This window comes from Pygocentrus nattereri, chromosome 10 (assembly GCF_015220715.1).
Source record: "Pygocentrus nattereri isolate fPygNat1 chromosome 10, fPygNat1.pri, whole genome shotgun sequence".
NCBI lineage: Eukaryota > Metazoa > Chordata > Actinopteri > Characiformes > Serrasalmidae > Pygocentrus > Pygocentrus nattereri.
Genome location: NC_051220.1, coordinates 3,876,162 through 3,892,356, shown reverse-complemented (window position 1 = coordinate 3,892,356; position 16,195 = coordinate 3,876,162). Strand labels below are relative to the sequence as shown.

Below are 16,195 nucleotides of genomic sequence, written 5' to 3'. Positions count from 1 at the left end.
AAATAAAAGATGATTTAAAGTTAGAATTCGGGGTGTTGAGTCACTTATTTTTACTATAACTAATAACATTTTCAGAGGTGTGAAGTCCAGGTCCAGAAAGTAAAAAATCCTTCCCAGGATTTTGTTCCAACTGTCTGGACAGCCCTGCTGGAGGTTTGACCCGACTGGAGAAGGCAGGCAGTTGGAACAAAATCCCGGGAAGGATTTTTTAAAACTTTCTGGACCTGAACTTTACACCTCTGACACATCTTTACTTTACAACCTACAGCGGCTCTCCTCGCTGTCTGCCTCTGCGTCTGCCTCTGCGCTGCGGACGCTCTTCCGCAGGTCTGCCTCAGTGCATCCTCCACACCGCTCCCAGAATGCAACGCGGGGCTGTCATGGCCGCTCACTGATGACACGTGTGGAGCACAGGCAGAAATAAACACATTAAAAAAAGAGGCGAACAGCAGCCCTACAGCTACCCCGGCGGAGCGTCCGGACGGCTCGGACTTAACGCCAACCCGCCACCCCTCGGCGACCGCGTCCCGCTGCTGTGAGTGCAGGCGATCGGAGGCTGGCTGGAGAGATGCTGCTGGAGGTGGAGGCGCCTGTGCTGAGGAGCTTTCTGCTGGAGACGGAGCGCTGCGAGTGGGAGCAGGGCATCCTCGGCAGCGCAGGTAACGCTGAACACGCCTCAGCCGGCGCCTGCGTCTCTCTGACGGCGGGGAAACGGAGCGACCCGCGCTGTGGGCTTTCCATCATCGCCGTGGCGGGAAACGGCGGAGGCGCGCGCGGCTGGAATGCTTTTGAATGTTTTTGTAAAATGCTTCTGTAACGGCTGACGGAGCGCTCGCGGGTAGGTTTGAATGAGCTGCTGCTGTGAGGACCGTTTAACGGTCGCTTGGCTGCTCGGGTCAGTCGGGTAAAGTCCACTAGGGTGACATTTATACCGTTTGGACTCGCTGAAGAAACAAAAAAACAGGTGAGGTTTGGTCAGCGGTCACCCGCGGAGAGGCTTGGACCGGCTGGCCGGCTTGGGCTGCGTGTAAAACATTAATGTGACAGCGACCTCGTTAACCTAACTAGTTATCACTATCTAGGTTAGGTAGCCATGTCTGTCACGATACTCGGCGCTTCTTCAGCTCGGAATTGTCTTTAAAAGCTTCATTATCGGCCACGAGCCGGTCGGCTAGCGTTAGCTGGGGCTGCGTGTGTAACGTCGACGCTAAATGTCAACAGACGACCGTTAACGTTAGGTTAACGTTAGTTAGCTCGGTAGCCGCTGCTGTCATGATGGTCGGCGGTTCTAAACCGGGAATTTATGCCGTAGCTTCTGAGGAAAGGATTGTCCGTCAAGCGAGAGGCACGGTGTAGTGACATTTTCGCCGTGGGAGCTTGGCGTGTTGGCTAACCTAGCTAGCCAGGATAGCTCGCTACCGTGAGAGAACCCTCGGACTCGGCGCCTCACGTGTTGCGTGAGTCGAGTGTGCCGTGGGTGTCCGTTCGCAGCGCTTCGTAGAGCTGTAGCTCCGTTAAACGGAGACGGAACCGGTCCGTCCTGGAAGGTCTCTAAGGTACCCAACACTCGCTTACACACGGCAGCCTATGAACCGCTCCTTTTTGAGAGACATGACTTTTTTTCGCGGAGCTGTGAGGGAACGCGTTTGTGGGCGTGAGGTAAGTGTGGTTTTCTAGCTTACGATGGTGTCGTTCAGCTTCGAGCTAACGGGGATGCCCGGAGCTTCCCTCCCTGCCGAGCATTCGGCCACAGCTGAACATGGCATGCACACGTTTTATGACTTCTACGAGTAAATAACGTGATCGCTTTCTTCCTCTACACTGCATGAGTTTCTGTCCGAGGCTGGTTCGACGGCAGTACGATGTGTTTTGATGGTACGTTAGACACGAAGCTTGTTCGAATATTCCCGGTCCACCTTAAATGGTGCAGGCATGATATGTAACTGCTACACCGCTTAAGGTGGAACGGGAAGATTCGAACAAGAATCTGGCGAATAGGAACTTCAGCCTCGTCCGTAGACCTATGAGCAGCCGCTTAGGATAGTAGACGTGATATGTAGATGCAGAGCATTGGTAGTATCACGTTTATTGAAAACACTATAATGTATTTTAAATGCCGAGATGTACAAGCTGAAATGTTTTTTTTTTTTTCCATACTAATTTTCACGTTGCATCCCTTCTCTCTGTCCTAACCCCTCCTTGTCAAGCTTAGCCGTCTCACACCTTCCATTGAGAGCTATTGATGTCCGTTTTGCGTTGTCTTAAGTATTTAAATGTCCCAGGGCGAGGCTGAAAAGCTATTTTTGGTCTGTCCTCGTTCAGCCAAATGAATTCACTACAGTTTTTGCTCAGAAGAGGCGTTTGAAGTGAAGAGAAGTGACAACTTCGCTCACGTAAAAATAGCTACGCTTTCTTCACTGAATTATCACAGGCTCTTTTTTGACTGGCTTATTTTTAGGCATGTCCACCTTGACCCTTTCGTTCAGCGCATCCTTATTTTGTCAGCTTGTGAAGTACATTTTATTGTTAAAGCTCTCTTATCTTGACTGGCGAGTTGAAGCTTTGCATTTTGTTATTTCTTCAAAATAAAACTTTTAGATGACCTGTTTTATATCTCAGATGGTTCACTGTATTGTATTGTATTTTAACCTCTTCAACTCCTTGAGACCACCAGTGGTTCTAAAACGCAACGCCCGCATTTCATAAGCGCCATTCAGAAGCTGGGCGTCGTATGAGGCTGTAGCTCCTCTTTCCAGTCTAATAGACGGTGATGTCATTTTAAACCCTTATAATAAAAGAAGCTGAACTTTGTTTTTCTACTGAAAGTCGACCCGTTTTTCCCCCAAATCTGGGCTCTAAACTATAAACAGACGGCGTCTCTTCAGTGATCTGCTCTGGAAACATCACTTTTAGAAAATAACACAAAGAGCGTCGGAGATTTTTGGCTTTCAGCAGTAAATTGTAAGCATATAGTGATGTGTGGAGATCATAAAACACACGTTCTGTTAATTTTGAGGGGAGCTTTTACAATAAATGAATAAATAAAAATTTACATTTATTTCCCTGGGGAATAAGTGGTTAAGTCACAACCCTTTGTCCTGTCCTCAGAGTACTTTATTGTGCCCCTTCTCTTTTCCCTTTATAGTTCCAGTCCTCCATCTTTCCTTAGTTCCAGCACTCGTTCCTTTTTTAAAATTCTTCTCCCTCTCTTTCGCACAAGTCTGCCACATCTTCTTCAGCTCCATCTTCTACGTGCTCTCGTTCTTTGCTGCTGCTCGCTGGTTAATGCACCAGCCTTCGCTTTCTCTCCTCCTTTGACTCTAGAGTCCGGTGCTGCACGACCGCATGTGACGAGCTGTGTCTCAGAGTGCTGCAGAAAATGGACTTATGAAGAACAGGCTGTCGCTTGTGTTTCAACACTGGATTTATATTGTGTAAACCCTCCCTTATGTATGGAAAATCAGAGCTTATTTTGTGGCAGGATATCTTATTTAACTGGTAGCACTTTTGATTAGGAAACATGTAATTGCAGTTTCCGTATGAGCGTCCAGGTGAGCGGAATGTTTAGGTGATGCCAGGCTGTTTCACTAAAATGCCTTATTTCATTCAGTACACTGTATTTGTAACTCAATAGCCCAATTTGGGTCCTTCCTTCCTGCTGCTGTTAGTCTGTATAACCAGCACTGCTCCCAGTCGAACCGTCCTCCACTCTTCATTAGACCTCCCACACCTACAGAACATAAACTGTGAATTCATCACCATTTCTTGCGTGCAATATAATCAATACTCCATGTACAATATTTGTAAAATACCTCTGTAGTGTAAAGATTTATGCTTTTCTATTATAATGTTTATATTGATGACTCCTCACCATCCTAATGAAATCAGTGCATCATGTGCAGTACTCCTTGTGAACTTAAGGTGAAATAGCCTTACAGTGTAAATATCTCAGTGTAAATATTTTAGCTTTTGTTTATTTAGTCTTTATATTGTTTTTTTTTTTGTGAAGGATGGAGATTCCATTGACTAAACTGCTCTGTGAAAATGTGATAAATTAAAATGTCTGTAGTCTATTGAACAGTTTCAGTGCTCATTGATAAAGTCTGTTCAATGTGGAAAGAAAGATTGATGTGTTGGTACAGGAAATGTGTTACGAAGTGCTTTTTTTTTCGACAGGCTGCAAGCTTTATCTAACTTCGCACTATCTGTGTTTGTTTTATAATATAGATGGAGGTGTGCTGCTGCAGTATGTGTTTGAGGGGGATTTCGAGGCAGTGCTGCTCAGTCCCCAGGTGCTGGAGTTACTGGCTGGTGACCCAGAAGAAGGCGAGAGCATCGAGGCTTACCTGGAGAGACGGGTCCTTAGCTACATTAGCAGTGCCACAGACGACCAGAGGAGTGACAGGTGAATATTGTCAACAGCCATTCACAAAGAGGATAGATCATTTTTTTTTTTTTTTTTTTTTTTCTGACCTGCACATTTATAGGCTGGAACGTACCCTTATTTTGCTATTCGTAACAATAATATGCTTTTTCTTTTTTATTGTTTAAGCTTTGATCATGTCTTTGGGTGCCACAGGATGTTCAGAAACCATATATTTAGATGATTGAGATGTGTGATTTCTTCAGTACATCTTAAAACTGGAGACAGCACATTTTCTTAACATTTAAATTGTCCAGCTTGATTGAATCTAGCAGTGATTCATGACATTATCGTTAGTTGCACCAAGTCTAGTATGTTGCACTTCACAGTGACTCCTGTAGTAAACATTAGACCTTAATACCTTTTTCTAAACGCACCATTACATTCTGAACAGCAGCAGGGTAAGTGAAGGAAGGGGCATCTGCTCCTCTGTGTTCGTGTTATCTCTGTCTGAAGAAACAGGTGATATTGTGGAAAAGTAGTATTGGTATCATTTCAAATTTTTAGAATCATATGTGGAAAAATCCCTACTTTTAACACTGTGAGGGTCACCAAAGCAGTTGTTAAAAACTTCACTAATGAACTCTTAGAAGTTAGTTGTCTCTGATGATAATAAAAGCACAGTGTAATTTGATAGTTTCTTGCTCTTGAAAAAACACAGCCAGAAATTCTGTTGAAAGTGTGAATTCAGAACTTTCAATCAATATGAAATTTGTGTTGAAGAGAGATTTAATTAAGATGTAAACTTGATGAGAAGTCGCTTTTGTACTTTGAGTTCTGTAATATCCTTTAAATTTTCTCACCATTTTGTTATTTCTTGACTTGTAAGCAGAAGCAAAATAGTTCGAAAAATTGAAAAAGTGGAAAATTTGGACGTTGCTGATGCAGAATGTAAATTGACTAATTTATGTAATTTATGTCATTGACTTGGTTAATTAATATGTAGTTACATAATTGCATTTGAATACTATTGCAAGTAATAACTTTCAGTGTCTGTGGGTTAAAGGTGCCTTGTGCAGAATTGTCTGCCTTAAAATGTCTTTTATATTGGAGCATAAAATGTCAGAAAGTGTTAAATGATGGCCATTTGTCACTGTGTCTTCTTTTATTATTTTTTTAAGCAGCTTTCTGATAGATTAGTCCCTTGGAGGCCATTACAGTAAGAAATGACGCTGATTTGCAGTCAGCCAAATGTTTCATGTGAGCTACTGGGCATTGGCATGCAGTAGTTTTACACTGTGTGCACAATTATTAGGCAAGTGAGTATTTTGACCATATTATCATTTTTAGGCATATTTTCTAACTCCAAGCTGGATCAACTTGAATGCTTAATGGATTTACGCATAGCAGGTGATGTGTATCTGTAATGAGGGAGGGTGTGGCCTAAGGAGGTCAACACCCTATATCAAGGTGTGCATAATTATTAAGCAGCTTTTTCCTTTGGGCAAAATGGGCCAAAAAAGAGATTGAACTGACTCTGAAAAGTTAAAAATTACCAAAAGTCTCTCAGAGGGATGCAGAACTCTTGAAATTGCTAAGATATTGGGGCGTGATCACAGAACCATCCAATGTTTTGTGGCAAATAGTCAACAGGGTCGCAAGAAATGTGCTGAGAAAAAAAGACGCAAATTAACTGCCAAGGATTTGAGAAGAATCAAGCGTGAAGCTACCAGGAACCCATTATCTTCCAGTTCTGTCATATTCCAGAACTGCAGCCTAGCTGGAGCATCAAGAAGTACAAGATGTTCAGCGCTCAGAGACATGGCCAAGGTAAGGAAGGCTGAAACCCGACCACCACTGAACAAGACACATAAGCTGAAGTGTCTAGACTGGTCCAAGAAGAATCTGAAGACAGAATTTTCAAAGGTTTTATGGACTGATGAAATGAGTGACTCTTGACGGACCAGATGGACGGGCCCATGGCTGCATCAGTAACGGGACAGAGCTCCACTTCAAGTCAGACACCAGCAAGTTGGAGGTGGGGTACTAGTATGGGCTGGTATTATTAAAGATGAGCTGGTTGGACATTTTCAGGTTGAAGATGGGCTCAAAATCAACTCCCAAGTCTACTGCCAGTTTTTAGAAGACACTTTCTTTAAGCACTTGTACAGGAAGAATCTGTATCTTTCAAAAAGATGATGATTTTTATGCAGGACAATGCTCCATCACATGCATCCAAGTACTCATCTGCATGGCTCGCCAGTAAAGGCATTAAAGATGAAAGACTTATGACATGGCCCCTTTCCCCACCTGACCTGAACCCAACTGAGAACTTGTGGGCAATTCTTAAACGGGAGATTTACAGTGAAGGAAAGCAGGACACCTCTCTGAACAGGGTCTGGGAGGCTGCGGTTGCTGCTGCACAAAAAGTTGATGGTCAACAGATCAAGAAACTGACCGACTCCATGAATGGACGGCTTATCACTGTTATTGAAAAGAAGGGTGGCTATATTGGTCACTTTTTTTTTTATTTTTATTTCTCAGAAATGTTCATTGGAAAGCTTTGAGTTGTTCGTTTATAATTCTCACTTGAACAGATGAAAATAAAAAAGTGAGATGGGAAAATGTTTTTCATTTAGTTGCATAATAATTCTGCACCATTATAGTTGCCCAATAAATGTGCACATATAGATATTCTCCTAAGAAAAACAAAACTTCACTTTTACTTTTTTAAACATTCATGTTTGAGGTTTATTAACATTTTGGATTAACCGAGAGCGCTGTAGCTGGTCATTAATAAAAATAATCCTCAAAAATAAGACTTGCCTAATAATTGTGCACACAGTGTATATAGAACCAGGGCCGAATCGTTCTGAGCACAGAGGATAACCTTTCCCATCGCTTTTCCACACGGACACGGTTTGACATGGAACATGCAAAAAAAAAAAAAACCAGGCTCAGCATTTTTTTTTCTTTTTTTTTTTCTTTCTGGCAGTTAGCTAATCGTACTCGGGGCCACAAAACCAGTTGGTTCTATTTTATGTTACTGTTCTTCTACAGCATTTCAAATCTGAAAATGATCAAATAACATCAGCTCACTCACAAGGACGCCAAATAAATGAAAGCAGTGTGTTATTTAAAACCCATCACTCATTAAACGCCAAAGCTTCCATCTCACACCAGTTATTTAATTTCAATATAAGTATTGAACAATAATCAAGAGAATGTGGCTAGTTACCTAGCATGCTGCCAGCACTGCCAACCACTGAACAGGTTTGATTCTGACTAACAAAAGCTTTACTGGTGCAAGTTTAGATGATAGTGCTTCAAATCTGAGGAAAGTAAGTGGACTGGATGGTGTTGGAGGGACGAAAAGCTGAAATTAAACTGGGTTGTTTCTGACCATTCAAACCAATTTGATCTCAGCTGAGAGTAAAAGTTTGACTCTTCTTGTTTGAACTGATGATCCTTGGAATCTGCATTTATTTAGAAATGGCTCAGAGAGACATTCCTGACTTGTGTAAATCAAATGAAAGATGCTTTGCTTGCAGATTTTGCTTTATATGGTGGATCAGAAAGCAGACCGCTTTTCTTATATATTGTTCTGCTGAAATACACAGTCGACTCACATTATTAAGACCACTTCTTACTACTCATGCAGCTTGTGTTCTGGGGAACGTAATGTTTTCTCTGGGTCCACTCATCCGTGTGGAAGGCAATCTTAACCGCTTTGGGTATATATCCATCCTTGCAGATCACTAATACCCATACATGCTGATTGTCCTCCCTGGGGCAGATGGGATCTTCCAGCAAGACAGTGCGACACGTCACACGACTAGAAATGTCTGACATTAGTTGGAAGAGCATGATTAAGACTTCCAAGTACTGCCCTGGCCCCCTAATTCCCCACACTTGAACCCAGTTGAGCATCTGTGGGACCACCTCGATTGTCCTGTTCGCTCTATGGATCCTCCACCATGGCCCCTCCAGCAGCTGTGGAATGCGCTACAGTCAACATGACTCCAGATACCTGTGACAGCATACCAGGACCTTATTGAGCCACTCCCAACTGGTCTAGCTGATGTCTGTGCCACACATGGTGGTTACTCTGGATATTAACTCGTGGTCATAATAATGTGACTCGACTGTGTTTGCCTACGATATCTTTGGCCTTTGATAAATGCATGCCAGCTCTATGAAAAGATGGCATAGCTGCAGAGCAGTGCTCAGACATACAATTTTCAGCATGGCAAACAGCAAATTGTTTGAAGTGTTCTGTTTCTTTATTGATATTTATCTGAATTGTGTCCTGGTCTGAAATAATTTGCCCTTGAATTGATTAAATGTCTATTATTTTTCTGGCCCTTTGGATGCGGTTGCATTTGTTTTTATTTTTGAGAGCTCACAAATCAAATATTTGTTTGGATTGAGTCATTTGGCTTAATGTTTTGAGATAAAAGAAAACTGAGAAACAGCCCAATGTTATTGCCTATTCAACAGTTTATTGTGATTAGTAATCTGCAAAATGTATGACAATGCTCCACAATGGGGAAAGAATATATGAACGCTTTGTTTTGATTATTGAAAACATCTGCCTACTATCCCATTCCTTTTTATTTAGCTGACTACTTAGGTTATACTGAGCTAGAAAGTGTAAATACAAAAAAAAGTGCACACTTAAGTACTACAACATAACTATTACATGTTAAAGTGATACAACATAAAAGCTAAAGCACTGTAGATATAACATAATTCTGATATTAAATATAACTTCATATGTGTCTTAAATTGCTTAAATTGTGTATTTCCACAGCTCAGAGCTAAATTTAGAAAAAAAATCTCTTTATAGGATTCCAGTTGAATATTACTACTACTTTTTTCCTCTCCCTCTTTCACGTCTCTCCTCCACAATGTCTCACCGCCATGAATTATTAATTTTTGATAAGTCCAGATTAGCATCGCCCCTTTCTCCTGTGAATAAAGCAGCAAAAGAGTGTGTAGTGCAGACACAATCCACGTGTGCTCCCCTTTTTCCTTATCCTTAACTTTCCATTTGTAGACTTTGGTAATTGGTAGCTTTTCTGCACTGATCTGAGATCAGTTTTGTGTTGAGTTCTGTAAAGGTTAATGTTACAGTGGACACAATTAAGAAGCTGCTCTTAGATCAATCTGAAAAGCCGATGTCAACCTGTAAACTGGTGGAAGGGAGAGATGAGACAGTAGCACAGTAGCAAGAGCGTAGTGATGATTTCAGTTTAGTTCACACTCTTAATCAAATCACCACTGACTGAGTATAGAGAGTTGATTTACAGCCATAGGGGATGAAGGGAAAAGGGAAGATTTTACTGAATGCGCTGTCCATTTGGATTGAGCAGGACTGCATTCTCTCAAAGCTCAGCTCCTCACTCATTCATTCATTCATGTTCTGTTCTGTCACTCTGGACAGATCTCTCTCTCTCTCTCTCTCTCTCATCTGTTTTTTTTCTTTTCCTTTCTTTCTGTTCTGTGTCTTGTGGCTCTGGTCTTTTTCCTTCTCCACCCTGCATCCCTTCATAGAAAGAGAACACATTGAGATTCATGGCTTTTTCTCCTTTGTTTCACTCTTGTGTGAATACCTCAGCAGACCATTAATCTTTGAGAAATATGGGCACATTGTGTGAGTATGTGTGTGCGCATGCATGCATATTTGTATGTGTGCTGGTCAGAAAAGGGGATGTAAATAACACCAGTAGAGTTGGTGCCCTGAGACAGACATGAATTACTACTATAGGCTATTGATGCCAACTCGGAGGACATTTACTAGAGAGAATTCATTTGTGAAATCTAATATTGGTTTGTATCCCAGACCTGCTGTCCAAAACAAAATCTAGAAAAAGAAAACATTACAGTGAAAGCAGAATAGCAAGACATTTATAAAGGGTGAATAGCATTTTCTACAGGGTCTTTCAAATCTTTTTAGGAATCCAATATATTCCTGAAATCAAAGTTAGGCAGAAGTAAATTTGTTTCATACAGGGTGAACCATCAGTGAGAAAACATTGTTTTCATTGCTTTCATAATGGTGTTCCTCAGAATTAATTTATGCATTATAGCTTTAATTCATTAAAATGTATGAAACAGAACCAATTTGTCATGTTATCGTTCAATAACCAACTCTGCCTCTCACCCTCCCCCTTTTTCTTGTCCTCCTTCTCCCTTAGGCAGATAGTTTTGCTGGCATTGGCGGTAGCATGTCTGAACTTTTTTGCCCAGGCAAACTGGACGGGACCTCCAGTCAGCCTGCATATCGCTGATTTCCTTCCTGCAGCCCTCCTGAAGCCCTACTCTGAGGTACTGCACCAAGCCAGGAAAAAGAAACCTCTTCAGCCAAAAGCACAGATTTTTTTTTTCTTCAATATTGACTATGTAGTTAATCCATGCTGTGGATTAAAGATGTATTGAAGGATTGTTTTTTCTCAACATTCATGCCACAAATTTAATCCATGCTCTTAACCTGTTTTGTCTAAGAGTTTTGAAGAAATGTTACAGATATGGATCACACACACATTTTCTAAGCCGCTTCTCCCTCAGGGTCACAGGGGGTGCTGGAGCCTATCCCAGCGGTAGATATGGATCAGTGCATACTGGCCATATTGGACCATTTAACTTTTCAGACTAATTTTAAATTAAACACCCATCTACTTAGACATCCATAGAAACCTTTATCCTTGAACTTGACTTTATACTTAGATTTATTGAAATAAATAAACATTACTATAACAAATACTCATGTAGATGGTTTTCCTGAGGTCATACCACCTGACCAATATAAACTGAATGATTCTAATCGTGACTCAAAAATTAAATTTTTTTCCAAAATATGTTAAAGGGCTCTTGACCCTGGCATGGCACCATGAAAATTACTTTAGTTTTCTCTGTGATTCAATACCCTAGCCCCACTTTTGTAAAAGCATGGCAAAATAAGTCTTTTGTTTTTGGTTGTGCCCCCTGACATTTTAGAAAGTAAGAAGTTGTGGAGAAAGATTTTTTTCAGTGAGTTGAATATTTGTAATGTTGCCTTATTTTGCATCATGGTTTTTATTTTAAACTTTTCACATTTAAATCATGCCAAATTATTTAATTTAGAATTTTCTAGAAGGAATTTACTTTTTGGATAGTGTACTTAATCAACATATATGGTGGCACCACCCAACACTCTTAGACTTTTGGAGGCAAAAAGAAACTAAAATGAAATTTATGTGGATGCACTGAAGATTGTTTCACATAAGATATATTAATTAAATTTGTGGAATCATTTGATGTATGTGATGTATTTATTAAATTACTCTTGAAAAAATAATCGACTTGGATGCACAAAACGTGCATCATGTCATCGACCCGCATATCATGCACATACACTGGCACTTTGCATCCCGTGTTGTGATGTTATGTGTCACAAGCCTTCTTTCTGTTACAGTAAATCTTCCTTCATTTGACCCAATGAAGTGTGCCTTAATGGCATTAGAAGTGCCCTTTGAAGGCCTCTCATTATCATCCATTCTGATTCTTACTGCTGTAGCACTATGTGGGTGCCTGAATATCATTGGTGCTGCTCGTTCATGAATACCAGTGGGTTCTATGAGTGAGTGAGGAAGCATATTGGTAGTGAATGTGTGCTCCAGCCTAGTGATGTATAGAGTGTGTTGGTGACCCCTGGCAGGCTTTTGCTCAGGATAATGAGGATATATAGAGGACTGGAGGGAGGACGGGCCATAAGCAGGACCCACGCTAATGAAGCCTCTTAGGGCCTCCAATTATATCGAGGTGAAGACATGCCTCTCTTTGACGCCTTGTGGATTATCCTGAGCTCGCTTGAGACAACCTGTATTGCTGTGTGTGTGTGTGTGTGTGTGTGTGTGTGTGTGCGTGTGCATGTGCATACATACCTCTCAGGAGGAAACCCTTTCTGCTGTCCTACAGCTTTCTGTCCCTGATTTATCTGTCCAATACTAGAAAGTGGAGACCTTTTATATTAGTTAGAGTGGCTCACATAGAGATAATTCCTCTTGAGAATATGATTGAAAAAATGTAACTGCAAATTACAATATGTCTGAGATGTGTCTGTAGGTTTGTCCTAACTGTGCCTCCAGTTGGATCTAACTGAATGTCTCTGTGCCAATAGCAGGGAGCCATGACCTCAGCGTTGTTGTCCTGTCTGTTGTTGGATGGAGAGTCTGTGTACAGCCTGGTGTCCAACCCTTTCCTGCTGCTGCTTGCTAGAGTTCTGCTGGTCAACTGTGCAGCAAAGCTGGAAAATCTGCAGGTGAGACACTAGGGTGGTATGCATGTGTGTTTAATCAAGAATTATTGTTTAAATTACATATGAAGTATGTAACTATGACTTTATTTTTAAGTCTTCTTTGCAGCTGCTGCAGATTGCAAGGTGGAGGACTAAGATTTAGTTTCTCAGTATTATTACCTGATATGTGCAATAATTTGTTTGTGTGTGTGTGTGTGTGTGTATTTCTTTGTTAGTGTCCCTGGATTTCTGCCCACATTCACCTTATTGTTGTGTAATTTATGGCTGTCTGTGTTGTTGCTGTAAATCTCACTCTGTCGATGCGCTACTTAGAAACGGGAAGAGAGAGTGAGAAGAAAATAATTCAGAAGGCTTAGTAAATACTGCAGTTAATTTATGCCCCATGTTTCGTTTATGTGTGCGTGCGCAGAGGCACATAACTCAAACACAGGCAGGTAATTAGAATGGTGCTGGTGGTGGGACTGGGAGTTTGGCTGCTTGTGTACAACGTGCATCTATTAATCTTTTGTATTGTTTGGCCTCTTGTGTATGCACCCATGTCCATTTTTCCTTTACCTTTCATAGTTGTTTGTTTGTTTGTTTGTTTGTTTACCTGTTGATTGCACTATGAGGTATTTGAGTGTTAGATTTACTGAAGTGTAATGTAGTTGTTTGCTTTATCTGTGTTCTGAGTATAACCTTCGATTAAGTAAGGTGTCAATCATTATCATCTGTAATGCATAAATGACTAGGAATAATGGAGGATAGCTATTAAGCTCCTCAAAAAACATGCATAACATGTCTGTTCCAAGTTAGCTAACTAGCAAGTTTGGTTACCAAATATGAAACTATAGGTGGAAAAAACGCAGATTCATTCTTACAGTCAGGGTCATTGTGGCAATTTATGAGCACTCTTTGCTGTTAACTATATTTGAAGTATTAGACAAGACAACAAAGTAAATAAAATGGGCCGTGAATGTGGCATTTAATGTTTTAATGTTCAGTTCCTTCCGCCAAATTATAGTTCCATAACAAGCAGCTTCTTGCTGTGTCAGAGTAACAAACCTTATACAGACCAACGCATTAAAGTCATTCTACACTCCTTTTTTTTCCTTGTCCACTTGTTTTCTTCTATTTCTATTCTTGGTTCTTTATTCATTATATGATTTATACTTTTGCTGCACTAATTCCTGTCTTATTTTGTGTTTGTGTCTAATAAAACCAGCTCTAGTGCAGTCCACTGTGCTCTCAAAATCCACTTTTGATTTTTTACTGATGAAAAATGTTACACTCATAAAAAAAAATGCAATGTAGAAAATATATTAAAAAAAATCAAACATTTTATCTAAATGTACTTTAATATTTAAAAAAGCTTCAACCTATTTAAGTAGATCCACCATGTCCCTTGGATGACACTGTTTAAACACTGGGTGCTTTATAAATGACGGTCAGATGTGATCTTAAAAGTATCTGTTTTCTGTTTGTGGCAAAGTAAGAAGTAAAAATGTTTGTAAAATGGCTTAATGGCTCCTACAGCTGTCAGAGTTGAAGCTAAGCATCGGCATCTTGGCGGAGTGATGCAGTGTAAAAAAAAAAAACCAAAAAAAAAAAACGTGGTTCTGGTGTGGCCATTGTCGTATGACATCTTTTAAAATGCATATAATAATACATTTACCAATTGGAGGAATGATGCTCCTTTATTTCCAGGTTTTCTACATGGCTTACTTGTTGAGACTTCTCACCTTAACTGTGATCTGCAGGGCTTTAGCTACTAACTTATTCTCATCTTTTTGAGGCAGCTGCCATGCGATCATGATGTTATGTACAGTGTGTTGCAATGCATACTGGAGACCTTTTTGTGTATACCTATTTGTAAAATTTTGAATGTGTTAGTCCAAAAATGACTAAGGATTTCAAGGGCTAGGCTTCTGGCTTTGAACTAGAAAACACCATAAATGATGTACCAGGCTCAAAAGCCTGTCTGGCGAGGCAACAATAACCAGGGGTGCAAGGCTTAGCACCGGCTCAATTCCATTATCTGACAATGCCCTGAAAAAACAGTCTGTGTGAGACCAATTTTAGTGTAGCATACATGTTCAAGTGGTAGCCATTGCACAGAACTGTGAATTGTGGAAGGTGGAGCGTGAGATCATTAGACCTTAGTGCTCATTTGGTTATACTAGATGTAAAATAAGCACCAGAGAGCAGTAGGTATATTCTGTATGCAATCATGTATAGAGTAATGATATACTGAAGTGTTGAGCGAAAAGCGGAGAAAGAGGAGAAAGTCATGAATCGCATCGTTTTCGGGAATGCAGAAGAAAATAGTGATGTAACACACACAGGGACTCGAAGCAATGTAGTTATTTTATTCGTAATTATTTTAATTCTCACCATTGCAGAATGAGTATTACGGTCTTGCTGTGTGTTTTGAGTTAAAACAAATTGGCTCTGCATGATGTGGCAGTAATAGAACACAAAGCCACTGCCGAGCATTAACCCTCTTGCTATAGTCACAGAAATCTTTGTGTTTATGTGTAGTCAGTCACCAGCCAGAACTAATGTTGCTGTTATTTTACAACTTCACACCTGTACAAATGCAAGCTGCCATTGAAGGGATTAAAATGTTTCCTTGGCAGTTAGGTGAGAAATTAACCTCTCCACCCTGTGCACTACAAACACTCAGGCAGTCACAGACATGCGTGCACACAAACAGAGACGTCCTCTGCCGTCTCCATGTTTGAGTGTATAAATGACTGAGGAAAAATTAATTTGCCGCTTCCAAGCATTTGGGAATGAAGTCCTCCCCCTCCAACACACACGTCCTTGCCTCGATTGCATTCCCGCTAATAAATGTGGGGACGCATACCCCATCTGCATATAGAGTTAAAGTGGTGAGTGTGCGGTGGTGTGTGATGAATACAGATTAAGTTAAACTCCTGATGAATATCCCTCAGTTTGACCAAAGGTCATCCCTGCACGTGTATGCATTTTCAATAGGAAAAGATAAAAGTTTGCTGTTGTTCCTGCATATTTATGGGTTTTTTTAAAAGTAGTTTTGAACAGGAGTTATTTGCGAAGAGAGAAAGGTATTGTGAAATTGTAGTTAGGGTTGAGTCAAAATTGTTGAATATTTGAATAGTCAGCAATATACAGAAGTTAAAAAAAATCTAAAAGTAAGTTATAATTTTGTTAAGCAGATTAACTTCTCTCTGATATGTACTCATATTTAAAGCCCCTGTCAAGTTGGTTTTAAATGTTTTAAATTTTTGTTTGGCATGGAAGAAGAATATACCAGTCATATTCAATATTTATATTAAATGAATAATAAAAAAAAAAACAACATAAAAAATGCAGCACCAGTTTCAGCCTCTCCTGCTGGAAAACAAAAAAAAGTGCCAAACGAAGAACAAGCTATGTAATGGTTATTTTGGAGAGCTAATAAAATTTTGCAGGTAATGTTGGAGAATCAAGGCCATCATCTTATGACCTTAGACTACAGACATTGACTGCCCAACGCTTACATTATATCCTTAACCTCTATTTAACTAGCT

At 40.5% G+C, this 16,195-nt stretch overlaps 1 protein-coding gene across 2 annotated transcripts in view; it reads left to right on the top strand.

Moving 5' to 3' along the window:
- The first annotated feature begins 271 nt into the window (after nt 1–271).
- Nucleotides 272–16,195, top strand: part of ttc27 (tetratricopeptide repeat domain 27) — a 100,175-nt gene continuing 84,251 nt past the window's right edge. The window contains exons 1-4 of one of the 2 annotated variants that reach the window (XM_017702567.2): nt 272–659; nt 4,228–4,405; nt 10,564–10,693; nt 12,525–12,665. In XM_017702567.2, coding sequence (XP_017558056.2) covers nt 569–659; nt 4,228–4,405; nt 10,564–10,693; nt 12,525–12,665 — 540 coding nt within the window. In that variant the 5' untranslated portion in view covers nt 272–568. The remainder of the gene's footprint in view (nt 660–4,227; nt 4,406–10,563; nt 10,694–12,524; nt 12,666–16,195) is intronic. The other variant, XM_017702568.2, reaches the window with a different exon arrangement.